This window comes from Brienomyrus brachyistius, unplaced genomic scaffold, assembly GCF_023856365.1.
Source record: "Brienomyrus brachyistius isolate T26 unplaced genomic scaffold, BBRACH_0.4 scaffold33, whole genome shotgun sequence".
In the NCBI taxonomy this organism is placed as follows: Eukaryota; Metazoa; Chordata; class Actinopteri; order Osteoglossiformes; family Mormyridae; genus Brienomyrus; species Brienomyrus brachyistius.
In genome coordinates this window covers 2,262,541-2,280,919 of record NW_026042308.1, presented here as the reverse complement: position 1 = coordinate 2,280,919, position 18,379 = coordinate 2,262,541, and the positions used below count along the sequence as shown (strand labels likewise).

Genomic DNA, 18,379 nt, shown 5'->3' with positions numbered 1-18,379 from the left:
TTTTTGTGCCACAGGTGAACTGCGCAAACATGTTTTTTCACTGATCACTTATATAACTTGTTTCTCACAGAAAGAGCTAGAACACCTATCTTGCCTTTCCCAGCAGAAAGGGAGGCTTATCTTCTCTCTCCCAGGGGAAAAGGGACACCTATCTTTTCTCTCCCAGGGGGAAAGGGAAAGCCTTGCCCAAAATGCTTCGTAACCGCAATCGCAAACAGCCTCACCTGGACAGGAATTGGAGACTAAACAGTACATTCCCTGAGGGGAGGGGTGACCCTGGCCAGCTCGCCCCCTGCCCACATGCGTACCGCTCCAGATTTAGTATAAAGGAAGGGGGAGAGCTCAGCACTGACCGGAGATCAGCCGTGGGACGGAACGCGCATCGCCCGGCACTTCTCAGGAATCACGTGTTGGTCTCCTACCAGGACTGAAAGGGGCTCCCTGGTCCATGTGTGAAGGTGGGTGATTATAGCATGTCTGAGTGTAGATGGCTTGTGGCTACTTTTTCATTTTATTAATTAGTGGGATTACCTATCATCCATCCATCCATCCATTTTCCAAACCACTTATCCTACTGGGTCACGGGGGGTCCGGAGCCTATCCTGGAAGCAATGGGCACAAGGCAGGGAACAACCCAGGGTGGGGGGCCAGCCCATCGCAGGGCACACTCACACACCATGCACTCACACACGCATTCCTATGGGCAATTTAGCAAGTCCAATTAGCCTCAGCATGTTTTTGGACTGTGGGGGCAAACCGGAGTACCCGGAGGAAACCTCACGACGACATGGGGAGAACATGCAAACTCCACACACATGTGACCCAGGCGGAGCCTCGAACCCGGGTGTGAGGCAGAGTGCTAACCACTGCACCACCATGCCGCCCCCGATTACCTGTCAATGCTTATGAAATATATCATAATTTTGTGTATATTTTAAGAAATATTTTTGAACGGACCAAAGCGAACCTGATTGTTCCTTCGACAGCCCTATATCCCCCTCTCACATTAAAACAATATTCTAGGTGGGGTCTTACCAAGGAATTGTATAATCTTAGCATCACCTCATTTAACTTAAACTCCACACACCTAGAGATGTAACCCAACATCCTATTGGCCTTTTTAATTGCTTCCCCACACTGGTGAGAGTGTCAACATACACACTGAGGTCTTTCTCATAATTAGTTACCTTAATTTCAGTGGAACCCATAAAAAATCTGTACTTTATATTTCTGCTCCCTGCATGAATTAAATTAAATTTAATCTGCCAGGTATCAGCCCAGTCGCTAATTAAATCAAGATCCCATTGTAGCCTCTCCGCTGCTAGATCAGTATTTGCTACATCATCCACCTTGGTGTCATCTGCAAATTTAACTAGTTTACTGTATGTATTGGTGTCAATATCATTAATGTAAATTAGGAACAATAGTGGTCCTAAAATCGAACCCTGCAGTACCCCACTATGAACGCAGGCCCACTGTGACATTGTGCCTCTAATAACTACCCGCTGCTTCCTGTCTGTTAACCAGTTTTCAATCCAAGCTGCTACAGTTCCTAAAATCCCTGCAGCTTTGAGCTTAAGCAAGAGCTGTTTGAGGGGGACAACATCAAAGGCCTTCTGCAAATCTAAGTACATTTTGTGACCAGTTTCTCTTTTTGCTTCCTCAAAGAACTCAAATAAATTAAATAGGATCTACTTCTCCTAAATCCAGGTTGGCTACCCCTCAGAATATTATTTTTATCCAGGTTATTTGTATCCATAACTTTTCCAGTTATGCAAGTTAAAGTAATTGGCCTATAGTTTGCTGGATTACATCTATCCCCTTTTTTGAATATGCGTGTTATATTAGCATACTTCCAATCATAAGGTACCACATGTGCAGATAAGAATTTCGGAAACAGTAAAGCTAAAGGTTGACTAATAATATCCCTCATCTCTTTTAAAACTATAGGTAAGATGCCACCAGGACCCTGTGATTTATTTATTTTGAGCTTAGCTAGGCTTTGTACCACATCAGCCTCAGTTATACATACATTCCCTCCGCAATTATTGGCACCCCTTTGTACAAGGGGTAAGAAAAAATCCACCTTCTGGTGAAGTTGCTTCATCTCACATGGAAAAAATTTGAAAAATCCAACCTTTAATTGAAATAAATTTATTCAAAGAAAAACAAATCCTTCATCAAGAAATAATTATTTTTAACAAAAACACATGAGCCACGATTATTGGCAGCCCTGCAAATTATAGTGAACACAATGTAACTGAAGTTTTCCATATAAATTATATATCTTTCAGTTGACTGGAGTAAATAGGAACCTTCAAGCTGTAATCCATGACTTCCTGAGTAACTGGGGTACAAACATGAGGAGACACAGAGGCCAAATTCCCTTAGTCATCCATCAACATGGGAAAGAAAAGAGACACACAGACCAAATGAGGGAGAAGTGTGCTGACCTTCATAAGTCAGGGAATGGGGATTAAAAAAATAGCTACTCGCCTTAAAATGTCCATTTCTACTGTTAGGGCAATAATTAAAAAATGGACATTAACTGGAGCTGTTAGAAACCTGCCCCCACAGAAAGCCCAAGTTTATTTTGCCCCCACATACAGTGAGGAGGATCGTAAGAGAGGCAAAAAATCCCCAAGGATGACTGTTAGTCAATTACCAGACAAAGTAAAATCTTGGGGTTACCACGTCTCCAAAAACCATCAGACGCCCCCTTCACGCTAAGAGATTTTTTGACAGGTATGACAGAAAGAATCTTTTTTTGTCAGTTAAAATGTTAGTGCCAGGAGTTTGAAAACATTATACAACTTTAACTGGAATCAAATTCAATGGTCTCATGAAACAAAAATGGAGCTTTTTGGCAATAAACATTCAAGGTGGGTTTAGCGTAAAAAGAAGGATGGCTATAATGAAATGAACCTTATCCCAACTGTAAAATATGGTGGAGGTTCTGTGATGTTATGAGGCTGTTTTTCCTCCAAAAACCCTGGAAACCTCGTTAGGGTACATGGCACTATGGGGTCCATGAAATACCAGGACATTTTATATCAAAATTTGGCTGCTGCTGCCAGGAAACAAAAACTGGGCCTTCATTGGATCTTCCAGCAGGACGGTGATCCTAAGCACATGTCCAAATCAACATTAAAATGTTCAGCTGACCGCAGAATCAAGCTTCTGTCATGGCCACCTCAGTCCCCTGACCTGAACTCCACTGAAAACCTGTGGGCTGAGCTGAAGAGGAGAGTGCACAAGAGAGGGCCGAGGACCCTGGGTGATCTGGGGAGATTCTGTAAAGAGGAATGGTCTCAGATGTCCTGCTCTGTATTCTCCAACCTTATAAAATGTTATAGGAGACTCAGTGCTGTTATACTGGCAAAGGGAGGCTGTACAGAGTATTAAAAGCAGGGCTGCCAATAATCGTGGCTCATGTGTTTTTCTTGAAAATAATTATTTTGTGATGGATTTATTTTGCTTTGAATAAATTTATTTCAATGAAAGGTTAGATTTTTCAAATTTTTTCAGTGTGAGATGAAGCTGCTTCGTCAAAAGGTGGATTTTTTTCTAACCCTTTTTACAAATCTTTACAAGTGGGCCAATAATTGTGGAGGGACTGTATATTGTTTATATATGACACTGTATTTCTACTAAATGGTGGTAAGTTAATCATGTTGTGATACCCGGCCCGTCCGCTCCTCGTGTGTGCCACGCCCCCTGAATACCCACGTGTTCTTTCCCGATCGTTGCCACCTGTGTCTGATTACTTTGATTAGTCTTGTCCTGTTTTAAGTCCTGGTCTCCCCAGTTTCCCTTGTCTGTCATTGATGTTAGTGCGTGTTCGTGCTTCTGTCCTGTACTGCCCTGCCCGATCCAGATTAAAACCCCTGTTTTTCCCGTGTTCAGCTTGCCTAGCCTGCTTCTTACCCGCTCGCCTGCCTGAACGATCACCCGTTCGGCATGTCTCGTGACACATGTCCTCTACTGTGAACACCCATGTAAAATAATCATTAGACTCATTTACTATATCAATTTTCATTTTCAATTATAAGGCCCTTATAATCACCTGCGTAACCACAGATTCTGACAGAATGATGGACCAAAGAAAGAGAAAAGAGCAGAGGAGGAGGAGCCTAGGAGCCTGCTACCTCGCCGCGGCTTCACTCCCAACGGAGATTGAGGAGGAACCCCTCCTGCTCCGGGAACCGGTGAGGTTCACTGTGGAGCTACAGCTGCCCCTCGAGCGGTATTTTTACCGGCCAGAGCGACTGACTAACAAAGGGGTCAGCGCAGTGAGAGACTCCATCCAGCAGGTGCCCTGGATCCTTAAAGGGGCCACGCCCGTCTCGCCTGCGCGGGACCTGCCCGTCCCACCGCCTGCAGCCGCCCGGCCCGAGGTGCTCCCTTCGCCTCTGCCTGCCACAACCGCTGAGTCCCTGCTGGAGGTCCCGGCTATGCCCAAGGCCACCATTAATCAGTACTTCACCCTCCAGGGACTTTATTGGAGGGTGATGGATGAACCGGCCGTGCAGGGCTCCCCGGAGGAGGACCAGCTCGCCGCACAGCTGCGGTGTGACTTCGCCGCATTCTCTTCCGCCTCTCCGCAGGGCGACCTGGAGAGATTAGCAGAGAGCCTCAGGAGGCTGATCCAGCTCCGGAGAGCCCCGGCCCCTGCTACACCGCCCGAGCTGGAGGTCCCGGCTCCTGCGCCCGAGCAGCCGCCTCTGCCTGCGGCTCCTGCGCCCACGCCCAGGGCACTCCCTCTGCCTGCAGCTCCCGCACCCACGCCCGGGGCGCTCCCTCTGCCTGCAGCTCCCGCACCCACGCCCGGGGCGCTCCCTCTGCCTGCAGCTCCCGCACCCACGCCCGGGGCGCTCCCTCTGCCTGCAGCTCCCACACCCACGCCCGGGGCGCTCCCTCCGCCTGCACCAGTGACTATGACCCTACTCCAACCCCTCCAGCTCCTGTCCCCGAGGAGGTCCCGGAAAATCCAATCACCGCTCCTCCCTCCTTAGAGGTGGAGGAGCTGGAATGGGACCCCTCGGGGGCCTTCTTGGTGAAGTCCCTTCGCTCGTCCGAGCGAGGCCGACTCCGGCCTCAAGTCCCTATGTCTGTGTCCAGGAAGTGGAGAGGACATAGACGCAGGACTGGGGTCCCTCCCACCCTGCCCCCTGGCTCGCCCTCCCTCGCCTGCGCTGGGCCTCGGAGAGCGCCTTCGGGTCCTGGGCCTCCGGGTCGGCGGTCGCCTACGGGTCCCCCTCCGAGGCCTCGTCGCCCTGTCTCGCTCCCTCCTCCGGCTCCTTGTCTGTCGCCTGCGGGCTCCTCTGCGGCGGCTCCTCGGTCGCCTGCGGGTCCCCCCACTCCAGCGCATCGGGGGATGTCACTGCTTGCTGCGGCTCCACCTCCTTCCTTGCCCCCTTCAGCTCCCTCGTCCCCTTCCCTGGTGCTTCCTCCAACTCCCTCCTCAGCCCCTCGGTCTGTCCCTCTCCCTGCCTCCTCAGCCCCTCCGAGGTCCCCTCCTGCTCCGGCCGCCTGTGGCCCCTTCGGCCACTGCCCGTCACCTGCTGGGGCTCCCTCAGGCTCCCCTTTATTCCCCATCCTTCTCTCCCTGGTCTCCCGTCTTTGTCCCTCCTGTGTTTGCTCCTTGTCCCTTTGTTCCTCCCGTCTTTGCTCCTCGTCCCCCAGTGTCCCCTCCGTTCACTCCTGGCCCTTTCGTCTCACCTGTTCCCTCCATGTCCCCTCTCCTTATCTGTCTGTCTGCCTTCCCTGTCCTTTGTCAAGTCTTGTCGTGGCTTATGCCCCTGTGTCAGTTTTGTCTGTCCGTCCTGTTCCCTGTGCCTCGTTAATGGTTTTGTTCTTGTTTTCCAGGTCCTGGTTCCCCAGTCTCGTCTCGTCCATCGCACGGAGAGCGCGCCTTTGGGGGGGGGGTTCTGTCACGCCCGGCTCGTCCGATCCTCGTGTGTGCCACGCCCCCGATTATCCACGTGTGCTTCCCTGATCTTGTTCGCGTAACCACAGATCCTGACACATACAATCCTACAGAAGAGTGATTTCAGCTTTGAGAGCTCTTTTGGAAATAAAATATTGGAAGAAACTTTCAATGTCATTCTTAGCTTGCAATGCAATCTTCCAATCGACATTCCACTTAGCGAGTCTGTTATTTTTTCAATCAACCAGTAGACTTAGATACTCCTGCTTTATTTTGAAATCATTACTTATTTTCTGCCTTATTATCCCCAGCGTACAGTATGAAATACTGAGTAATACTCACCTCACTACCGCCAGTTTACAGTGTGGAACACCCAGTAAGACTGACCTCAGTATCTTCAGTTTACAGTGTAAGTCCCCCAGTCCAGCAGAGAGCAGCTTCACTCCTGAGTCCTGCAGGTCATTGTCACTCAGGTCCAGCTCTCTCAGGGGAGAGGAGTTTGATCTGAGAGCTGAAGCCAGTGCCTCACAGCATTTCTCTGTGAGTTCACATTGGTATACCCTTAAAAAAATTAAACAATTTTAAATCCACTTTTTACACTGCAGCACTGTATTCAATTGAAGAGAATAAGGACCATGACATATTGGATTTTCAGAAAACAATTAAATTACTAAAAATCATTTTAACAATCATTCTGATTCTGGGGGGCAGCATGGTGGTGCAGTGGTTAGCACTGTTGCCTCACTCCTCTGGGACCCGGGTTCGAGTCTCCGCCTGGGTCACACGTGTGTGGAGTTTGCATGTTCTCCCCATGTCGTCGTGGGGTTTCTTCCGGGTACTCCGGTTTCCCCCCACAGTCCAAAAATTGGAGGCTAATTGGAATTGCTAAATTTCCCATAGGAGTACATGCGTGAGTGAATGGTGTGTGAGTGTGCCCTGCGATGGGCTGGCCCCCCATCCTGGGTTGTTCCCTGCCTCGTGCCCATTGTTTCCGGGATAGGCTCCGGACCCCCCGCGACCCAGTAGGATAAGCGGTTTGGAAAATGGATGGATGGATTTTGATTCTGTTTGGTGTCCATTATTTTTTTGTCCATAACACGTTAAACTCAGCATGTTTAACTGTAACAGTGTCATTAACTTTGCTAACCAACACAAATGCTTTGCATGGATTATATCGTTGAATGGATTATTCCTGCTTCACTGCTTAATTATTTCTAGTATGGATTGAGGGCTGATAAGATTGTGGGATATAAGGAAGTAGGAGAAGAAAACAGAAGCTGCTTGTGTTTGTTTATTATGCAACTGCTGAAAGGCATTGTGGGTTTTCTTGGTGTCCAGTTACTTTTGTGCAAAATGCATATTCTGTACTCACTGCAGCTTCTCCAGTTTACAGCTGGGATCCTCCAGTAGAGCAGAGAGGAGCTTCACTCCTGAGTCTCCTGGGTGATTGTAGCTCAGATCCAGCTCTCTCAGGTGTGAGGGGTTTAACTTCAGAGCTGAAGCCAGGGAAGAACAGCCTTCTTCTGTGACTCTACAGCCTGACAGCCTGCAGAGAAAGACAGAAACTCCCCAATAAATAATATCACCAAACCATTATTATTATTAAATAAATGTGATGCTCTAATAAATAATTCAAGAATTACAGTTTAGTGTCTATGACAAGGCAGGACCCCTCCTCTCTTTCCCTTAGCTAATTGCTCACTGTCTCCTCTTTATAGTGTGGAATACACAGTAATACTGGCCTCAGTATCTCCAGTTAGCGGTGTGGAATACCCCACAATACTGGCCTCAGTATCCCCAGTTTACAGTGTAGAATATCCAGTAATACCGACCTCAGTACCCTCATTTTACATTGTGGAATACCTCGTAATAATGACCTCAGTATCCCCAGTTTACAGTGTGGAATACCCAGTAATACTGACCTTAATATCTGCAGTTTACAGTGTAAGTCCCCCAGTGCAGCAGAGAGCAGCTTCACTCCTAAATCCTTCAGGTTATTATCACTCAGGTCCAGCTCTCTCAGGGGGGAAGAGTTTGATCTTAGAGTTGAAGTCAGCACTTCACAGTGTTTATCTATGAGATCACAGCTGTTCAGCCTGAAACAGAAAACACTTTAAGACACAGACATATACACATCCTACACATTAGTAAAATACAAAGCATTACAATAAGCATTTGTTTTCAGTATACTTAGCAGCACAGCTTACACTTCAAATGAATTATAGTCTGCAGAGTGTTCTGTGCGTCCTGACAATCTGCTGTAGTCACATGATCACTAATTGTGAGTCAGTGCACCTTTGCTCAAAACTAGAGGTAAAAACATTAAGTAGAAGCTACAGCCAAAAATCACAGAATATACAGGAATATATAGGAACACATCAACAACAAGATGGACGTGAACCTCCCAAAACAGTCAGACCAGTGCTTCCAGTGCAGTCCTTAGCCATCTTTCTGCCAGGTGTCCCTACACTCGACACGTATCACTGAAAGGAGGAGATGTGAACATTCCCAGCAGCTAATGCAGCAGCAACTGGCACTTGGATTCCTGATCCCATGACTAAAATCCTTTTTCTCCCTGTATTGTTATACCTGGGAACATGTCCAATCACCAATTACGTCTGGGTGATATGACGATATTATAGGTAATGAGTGTAATCAGACAAGTATCCCGGTGTCGATATCTGACAGTGACTAATCGGCGATTATCGTCTTTGCTGGGGAAACGTGCAATGCAAGATAACAGAAGGATTCATGATTTGCTTTCAGTTCAGCTTTCTAGCCAAAGATTCTGAAGCAGTTAAAAAGAAACATTGCGTAGATTTTCACAAGAATTGTCCCTTGCAGTAACCATGCGTTCGCCATTCTTATAAGTTCAGTATTGTCACATCACCAACTTCTATGTCTGAGTCAGCAGCCAGAATGTCAGTCATTCAAGTGCAGCTTTCTGGTGGGAATTTTGAGCTTCCCAACTCTGGGCGGAGCGACCCCCCCACAATTACTGATAATAATAAATGCATAAAATAATAAAACTGATTATCGTAGATTATAATATGCGGTGGTGAAAAGATGCGTTTTCAGCGTAGTTTTGAAAGTACTGAGACATTCAGTAGCTCTCAGGTTTTCTGGGAGAGAGTTCCAGAGTTTGGGCCCATAGTGACTAAAAGCTGCCCCCCCCCTCCCCAGCCGGGTTTTAGGAATAATCAGTAAATTGATCTGACTGATATGCCTGGGACATACCTTACAGTCATCTTACTGAGGCAGGACAGAGCTAAACCACGTAAATATTTACAAATTAGCAAATGAACTTTAAAATCAATCCTAGAAGCCAGAGGAAGCCAGTGCAGGGGTGTGAGAGCAGGTGTGATGTGATCCCTGTGCCTGGTGCGTGTTAACACTCCACCAGTAGCATTCTGGGCCCATTGTAGATGTGATCCCTGTGACTTGTGCGTGTTAACACTCTGCCAGCGGCATTCTGGGCCCGTTGTAGATGTGATCCCTGAGACAGGTGCGTGTTAACACTCCGCCAGCGGCATTCTGGGCCCGTTGTAGATGTGATCCCTGTGACTGGTGCGTGTTAACACTCCGCCAGCGGCATTCTGGGCCCGTTGTAGATGTGATCCCTGTGACTGGTGCGTGTTAACACTCCGCCAAGCGGTATTCTGGGCCCGTTGTAGATGTGATCCCTGTGACTTGTGCGTGTTAACACTCTGCCAGCGGCATTCTGGGTCCGTTGTAGATGTGATCCCTGTGACTGGTGCGTGTTAACACTCCGCCAGCGGCATTCTGGGCCCGTTGTAGATGTGATCCCTGTGACTTGTGCGTGTTAACACTCTGCCAGCGGCATTCTGGGTCCGTTGTAGATGTGATCCCTGTGACTGGTGCTTGTTAACACTCCACCAGTAGCATTCTGGGCCCATTGTAGATGTGATCCCAGTGACTTGTGCGTGTTAACACTCCCCCAGCGGCATTCTGGGCCCGTTGTAGATGTGATCCCTGTGACTGGTGCGTGTTAACACTCCGCCAGCGGCATTCTGGGCCCGTTGTAGATGTGATCCCTGTGACTGGTGCGTGTTAACACTCCGCCAGCGGCATTCTGGGCCCGTTGTAGATGTGATCCCTGTGACTGGTGCGTGTTAACACTCCACCAGCGGCATTCTGGGTCCATTGTAGATGTGATCCCAGTGACTTGTGCGTGTTAACACTCTGCCAGCGGCATTCTGGGCCCGTTGTAGATGTGATCCCAGTGACTTGTGCGTGTTAACACTCCACCAGTAGCATTCTGGGCCGTTGTAGATGTGATCCCAGTGACTTGTGCGTGTTAACACTCTGCCAGCGGCATTCTGGGCCCGTTGTAGATGTGATCCCTGTGACTGTTGAGTGTTAACACTCCGCCAGCGGCATTCTGGGCCCGTTTTAGATGTGATCCCTGTGACTGGTGCGTGTTAACACTCCGCCAGCGGCATTCTGGGCCCGTTGTAGATGTGATCCCTGTGACTGGTGCGTGTTAACACTCCGCCAGCGGCATTCTGGGCCCGTTGTAGATGTGATCCCTGTGACTGGTGCCTGTTAACACTCTGCCAGCGACATTCTGGGCCCGTTGTAGATGTGATCCCTGTGACTGGTGCCTGTTAACACTCTGCCAGCGGCATTCTGGGCCCGTTGTAGATGTGATCCCTGTGACTGGTGCCTGTTAACACTCCACCAGTAGCATTCTGGGCCCATTGTAGATGTGATCCCAGTGACTTGTGCGTGTTAACACTCTGCCAGCGGCATTCTGGGCCCGTTGTAGATGTGATCCCTGTGACTGTTGAGTGTTAACACTCCGCCAGCGGCATTCTGGGCCCGTTGTAGATGTGATCCCTGTGACTGGTGCCTGTTAACACTCCGCCAGCGGCATTCTGGGCCCGTTGTAGATGTGATCCCTGTGACTGGTGAGTGTTAACACTCCGCCAGCGGCATTCTGGGCCCGTTGTAGATGTGATCCCTGTGACTGGTGCCTGTTAACACTCCGCCAGCGGCATTCTGGGCCCGTTGTAGATGTGATCCCTGTGACTGGTGCGTGTTAACACTCTGCCAGCGGCATTCTGGGCCCATTGTAGATGTGATCTCAGTGACTTGTGCGTGTTAACACTCCACCAGTAGCATTCTGGGCCCGTTGTAGATGTGATCCCTGTGACTGGTGAGTGTTAACACTCCGCCAGCGCCATTCTGGGCCCGTTGTAGATGTGATCCCTGTGACTGGTGCCTGTTAACACTCCGCCAGCGGCATTCTGGGCCCGTTGTAGATGTGATCCCTGTGACTGTTGAGTGTTAACACTCCGCCAGCGGCATTCTGGGCCGGTTGTAGATGTGATCCCTGTGACTGGTGCGTGTTAACACTCCGCCAGCGGCATTCTGGGCCCGTTGTAGATGTGATCCCAGTGACTTGTGCGTGTTAACACTCCACCAGTAGCATTCTGGGCCCATTGTAGATGTGATCCCAGTGACTTGTGCGTGTTAACACTCTGCCAGCGGCATTCTGGGCCCGTTGTAGATGTGATCCCTGTGACTGTTGAGTGTTAACACTCCGCCAGCGGCATTCTGGGCCCGTTTTAGATGTGATCCCTGTGACTGGTGCGTGTTAACACTCCGCCAGCGGCATTCTGGGCCCGTTGTAGATGTGATCCCTGTGACTGGTGTGTGTTAACACTCCGCCAGCGGCATTCTGGGCCCGTTGTAGATGTGATCCCTGTGACTGGTGCCTGTTAACACTCTGCCAGCGACATTCTGGGCCCGTTGTAGATGTGATCCCTGTGACTGGTGCCTGTTAACACTCTGCCAGCGGCATTCTGGGCCCGTTGTAGATGTGATCCCTGTGACTGGTGCCTGTTAACACTCCACCAGTAGCATTCTGGGCCCATTGTAGATGTGATCCCAGTGACTTGTGCGTGTTAACACTCTGCCAGCGGCATTCTGGGCCCGTTGTAGATGTGATCCCTGTGACTGTTGAGTGTTAACACTCCGCCAGCGGCATTCTGGGCCCGTTGTAGATGTGATCCCTGTGACTGGTGCCTGTTAACACTCCGCCAGCGGCATTCTGGGCCCGTTGTAGATGTGATCCCTGTGACTGGTGAGTGTTAACACTCCGCCAGCGGCATTCTGGGCCCGTTGTAGATGTGATCCCTGTGACTGGTGCCTGTTAACACTCCGCCAGCGGCATTCTGGGCCCGTTGTAGATGTGATCCCTGTGACTGGTGCGTGTTAACACTCTGCCAGCGGCATTCTGGGCCCATTGTAGATGTGATCTCAGTGACTTGTGCGTGTTAACACTCCACCAGTAGCATTCTGGGCCCATTGTAGATGTGATCCCAGTGACTTGTGCGTGTTAACACTCTGCCAGCGGCATTCTGGGCCCGTTGTAGATGTGATCCCTGTGACTGTTGAGTGTTAACACTCCGCCAGCGGCATTCTGGGCCGGTTGTAGATGTGATCCCTGTGACTGGTGCGTGTTAACACTCCGCCAGCGGCATTCTGGGCCCGTTGTAGATGTGATCCCTGTGATTGGTGCGTGTTAACACTCCACCAGTAGCATTCTGGGCCCATTGTAGATGTGATCCCAGTGACTTGTGCGTGTTAACACTCTGCCAGCGGCATTCTGGGCCCGTTGTAGATGTGATCCCTGTGACTGTTGAGTGTTAACACTCCGCCAGCGGCATTCTGGGCCGGTTGTAGATGTGATCCCTGTGACTGGTGCCTGTTAACACTCCGCCAGCGGCATTCTGGGCCCGTTGTAGATGTGATCCCTGTGACTGTTGAGTGTTAACACTCCGCCAGCGGCATTCTGGGCCCGTTGTAGATGTGATCCCTGTGACTGTTGAGTGTTAACACTCCGCCAGCGGCATTCTGGGTCCATTGTAGATGTGATCCCAGTGACTTGTGCGTGTTAACACTCTGCCAGCGGCATTCTGGGCCCGTTGTAGATGTGATCCCAGTGACTTGTGCGTGTTAACACTCCACCAGTAGCATTCTGGGCCCATTGTAGATGTGATCCCAGTGACTTGTGCGTGTTAACACTCTGCCAGCGGCATTCTGGGCCCGTTGTAGATGTGATCCCTGTGACTGTTGAGTGTTAACACTCCGCCAGCGGCATTCTGGGCCCGTTTTAGATGTGATCCCTGTGACTGGTGCGTGTTAACACTCCGCCAGCGGCATTCTGGGCCCGTTGTAGATGTGATCCCTGTGACTGGTGCGTGTTAACACTCTGCCAGCGGCATTCTGGGCCCGTTGTAGATGTGATCCCTGTGACTGGTGCCTGTTAACACTCTGCCAGCGGCATTCTGGGCCCGTTGTAGATGTGATCCCTGTGACTGGTGCCTGTTAACACTCTGCCAGCGGCATTCTGGGCCCGTTGTAGATGTGATCCCTGTGACTGGTGCCTGTTAACACTCCACCAGTAGCATTCTGGGCCCATTGTAGATGTGATCCCAGTGACTTGTGCGTGTTAACACTCTGCCAGCGGCATTCTGGGCCCGTTGTAGATGTGATCCCTGTGACTGTTGAGTGTTAACACTCCGCCAGCGGCATTCTGGGCCCGTTGTAGATGTGATCCCTGTGACTGGTGCCTGTTAACACTCCGCCAGCGGCATTCTGGGCCCGTTGTAGATGTGATCCCTGTGACTGGTGAGTGTTAACACTCCGCCAGCGGCATTCTGGGCCCGTTGTAGATGTGATCCCTGTGACTGGTGCCTGTTAACACTCCGCCAGCGGCATTCTGGGCCCGTTGTAGATGTGATCCCTGTGACTGGTGCGTGTTAACACTCTGCCAGCGGCATTCTGGGCCCATTGTAGATGTGATCTCAGTGACTTGTGCGTGTTAACACTCCACCAGTAGCATTCTGGGCCCATTGTAGATGTGATCCCAGTGACTTGTGCGTGTTAACACTCTGCCAGCGGCATTCTGGGCCCGTTGTAGATGTGATCCCTGTGACTGGTGCGTGTTAACACTCCGCCAGCGGCATTCTGGGCCCGTTGTAGATGTGATCCCTGTGATTGGTGCGTGTTAACACTCCACCAGTAGCATTCTGGGCCCATTGTAGATGTGATCCCAGTGACTTGTGCGTGTTAACACTCTGCCAGCGGCATTCTGGGCCCATTGTAGATGTGATCTCAGTGACTTGTGCGTGTTAACACTCCACCAGTAGCATTCTGGGCCCATTGTAGATGTGATCCCAGTGACTTGTGCGTGTTAACACTCTGCCAGCGGCATTCTGGGCCCGTTGTAGATGTGATCCCTGTGACTGTTGAGTGTTAACACTCCGCCAGCGGCATTCTGGGCCGGTTGTAGATGTGATCCCTGTGACTGGTGCCTGTTAACACTCCGCCAGCGGCATTCTGGGCCCGTTGTAGATGTGATCCCTGTGACTGTTGAGTGTTAACACTCCGCCAGCGGCATTCTGGGCCCGTTGTAGATGTGATCCCTGTGACTGTTGAGTGTTAACACTCCGCCAGCGGCATTCTGGGCCCGTTGTAGATGTGATCCCTGTGACTGGTGCGTGTTAACACTCCGCCAGCGGCATTCTGGGCCCGTTGTAGATGTGATCCCTGTGACTGTTGAGTGCTAACACTCCGCCAGCGGCATTCTGGGCCCGTTGTAGATGTGATCCCTGTGACTGGTGCGTGTTAACACTCTGCCAGCGGCATTCTGGGCCTGTTGTAGATGTGATCCCTGTGACTGTTGAGTGTTAACACTCCGCCAGCGGCATTCTGGGCCCGTTGTAGATGTGATCCCTGTGACTGGTGCCTGTTAACACTCCGCCAGCGGCATTCTGGGCCCGTTGTAGATGTGATCCCTGTGACTGTTGAGTGTTAACACTCCGCCAGCGGCATTCTGGGCCCGTTGTAGATGTGATCCCTGTGACTGGTGCGTGTTAACACTCCGCCGGCGGCATTCTGGGCCCGTTGTAGATGTGATCCCTGTGACAGGTGCGTGTTAACACTCCGCCAGCGGCATTCTGGGCCCGTTGTAGATGTGATCCCTGTGACAGGTGCGTGTTAACACTCCGCCAGCGGCATTCTGGGCCCGTTGTAGATGTGATCCCTGTGACTGGTGCGTGTTAACACTCCGCCAGCGGCATTCTGGGCCTTTTGTAGATGTGATCCCTATGACAGGTGCCTGTTAACACTCCGCCAGCGGCATTCTGGGCCCGTTGTAGATGTGATCCCTGTGACTGGTGCGTGTTAACACTCCGCCAGCGGCATTCTGGGCCCGTTGTAGATGTGATCCCTGTGACAGGTGCGTGTTAACACTCCGTCAGCGGCATTCTGGGCCCGTTGTAGATGTGATCCCTGTGACCGGTGCCTGTTAACACTCCGCCAGCGGCATTCTGGGCCCGTTGTAGATGTGATCCCTGTGACTGTTGAGTGTTAACACTCCGCCAGCGGCATTCTGGGCCCGTTGTAGATGTGATCCCTGTGACTGGTGCCTGTTAACACTCCGCCAGCGGCATTCTGGGCCCGTTGTAGATGTGATCCCTGTGACTGTTGAGTGTTAACACTCCGCCAGCGGCATTCTGGGCCCGTTGTAGATGTGATCCCTGTGACTGGTGCGTGTTAACACTCCGCCGGCGGCATTCTGGGCCCGTTGTAGATGTGATCCCTGTGACTGGTGCGTGTTAACACTCCGCCAGCGGCATTCTGGGCCCGTTGTAGATGTGATCCCTGTGACAGGTGCGTGTTAACACTCCGCCAGCGGCATTCTGGGCCCGTTGTAGATGTGATCCCTGTGACTGGCGTGTTAACACTCCGCCAGCGGCATTCTGGGCCTTTTGTAGATGTGATCCCTATGACAGGTGCCTGTTAACACTCCGCCAGCGGCATTCTGGGCCCGTTGTAGATGTGATCCCTGTGACTGGTGCGTGTTAACACTCCGCCAGCGGCATTCTGGGCCCGTTGTAGATGTGATCCCTGTGACAGGTGCGTGTTAACACTCCGTCAGCGGCATTCTGGGCCCGTTGTAGATGTGATCCCTGTGACCGGTGCCTGTTAACACTCCGCCAGCGGCATTCTGGGTCCATTGTAGATGTGATCCCAGTGACTTGTGCGTGTTAACACTCTGCCAGCGGCATTCTGGGCCCGTTGTAGATGTGATCCCAGTGACTTGTGCGTGTTAACACTCCACCAGTAGCATTCTGGGCCCATTGTAGATGTGATCCCAGTGACTTGTGCGTGTTAACACTCTGCCAGCGGCATTCTGGGCCCGTTTTAGATGTGATCCCTGTGACTGGTGCGTGTTAACACTCCGCCAGCGGCATTCTGGGCCCGTTGTAGATGTGATCCCTGTGACTGGTGCGTGTTAACACTCCGCCAGCGGCATTCTGGGCCCGTTGTAGATGTGATCCCTGTGACTGGTGCCTGTTAACACTCTGCCAGCGGCATTCTGGGCCCGTTGTAGATGTGATCCCTGTGACTGGTGCCTGTTAACACTCTGCCAGCGGCATTCTGGGCCCGTTGTAGATGTGATCCCTGTGACTGGTGCCTGTTAACACTCCACCAGTAGCATTCTGGGCCCATTGTAGATGTGATCCCAGTGACTTGTGCGTGTTAACACTCTGCCAGCGGCATTCTGGGCCCGTTGTAGATGTGATCCCTGTGACTGTTGAGTGTTAACACTCCGCCAGCGGCATTCTGGGCCGGTTGTAGATGTGATCCCTGTGACTGGTGCGTGTTAACACTCCGCCAGCGGCATTCTGGGCCCGTTGTAGATGTGATCCCTGTGATTGGTGCGTGTTAACACTCCACCAGTAGCATTCTGGGCCCATTGTAGATGTGATCCCAGTGACTTGTGCGTGTTAACACTCTGCCAGCGGCATTCTGGGCCCATTGTAGATGTGATCTCAGTGACTTGTGCGTGTTAACACTCCACCAGTAGCATTCTGGGCCCATTGTAGATGTGATCCCAGTGACTTGTGCGTGTTAACACTCTGCCAGCGGCATTCTGGGCCCGTTGTAGATGTGATCCCTGTGACTGTTGAGTGTTAACACTCCGCCAGCGGCATTCTGGGCCGGTTGTAGATGTGATCCCTGTGACTGGTGCCTGTTAACACTCCGCCAGTGGCATTCTGGGCCCGTTGTAGATGTGATCCCTGTGACTGTTGAGTGTTAACACTCCGCCAGCGGCATTCTGGGCCCGTTGTAGATGTGATCCCTGTGACTGTTGAGTGTTAACACTCCGCCAGCGGCATTCTGGGCCCGTTGTAGATGTGATCCCTGTGACTGGTGCGTGTTAACACTCCGCCAGCGGCATTCTGGGCCCGTTGTAGATGTGATCCCTGTGACTGTTGAGTGCTAACACTCCGCCAGCGGCATTCTGGGCCCGTTGTAGATGTGATCCCTGTGACTGGTGCGTGTTAACACTCTGCCAGCGGCATTCTGGGCCCGTTGTAGATGTGATCCCTGTGACTGTTGAGTGTTAACACTCCGCCAGCGGCATTCTGGGCCCGTTGTAGATGTGATCCCTGTGACTGGTGCCTGTTAACACTCCGCCAGCGGCATTCTGGGCCCGTTGTAGATGTGATCCCTGTGACTGTTGAGTGTTAACACTCCGCCAGCGGCATTCTGGGCCCGTTGTAGATGTGATCCCTGTGACTGGTGCGTGTTAACACTCCGCCGGCGGCATTCTGGGCCCGTTGTAGATGTGATCCCTGTGACAGGTGCGTGTTAACACTCCGCCAGCGGCATTCTGGGCCCGTTGTAGATGTGATCCCTGTGACAGGTGCGTGTTAACACTCCGCCAGCGGCATTCTGGGCCCGTTGTAGATGTGATCCCTGTGACTGGTGCGTGTTAACACTCCGCCAGCGGCATTCTGGGCCTTTTGTAGATGTGATCCCTATGACAGGTGCCTGTTAACTCTCCGCCAGCGGCATTCTGGGCCCGTTGTAGATGTGATCCCTGTGACTGGTGCGTGTTAACACTCCGCCAGCGGCATTCTGGGCCCGTTGTAGATGTGATCCCTGTGACAGGTGCGTGTTAACACTCCGTCAGCGGCATTCTGGGCCCGTTGTAGATGTGATCCCTGTGACAGGTGCGTGTTAACACTCCGTCAGCGGCATTCTGGGCCCGTTGTAGATGTGATCCCTGTGACCGGTGCCTGTTAACACTCCGCCAGCGGCATTCTGGGCCCGTTGTAGATGTGATCCCTGTGACTGGTGCGTCTTAACACTCCGGCAGCGGCATTCTGAGCCCGTTGTAGATGTGATCCCTGTGACCGGTGCGTGTTAACACTCTGCCAGCGGCATTCTGGGCCCGTTGTAGATGTGATCCCTGTGACTGTTGAGTGTTAACACTCCGCCAGCGGCATTCTGGGCCCGTTTTAGATGTGATCCCTGTGACTGGTGCGTGTTAACACTCCGCCAGCGGCATTCTGGGCCCGTTGTAGATGTGATCCCTGTGACTGGTGCGTGTTAACACTCCGC

The 18,379-nt window shown here is 51.5% G+C and overlaps 1 protein-coding gene across 1 annotated transcript in view; it reads right to left on the bottom strand.

Moving 5' to 3' along the window:
* The window catches only part of LOC125721466 (NACHT, LRR and PYD domains-containing protein 3-like), a 233,140-nt gene that overhangs the window by 197,542 nt on the left and 17,219 nt on the right, over nt 1–18,379 (bottom strand). Inside the window, exons 8-9 of the mRNA XM_048997391.1 lie at nt 7,852–8,025; nt 7,419–7,475 (exon numbers count right to left, since the gene is read on the bottom strand). Coding sequence (XP_048853348.1) covers nt 7,419–7,475; nt 7,852–8,025 — 231 coding nt within the window. The remainder of the gene's footprint in view (nt 1–7,418; nt 7,476–7,851; nt 8,026–18,379) is intronic.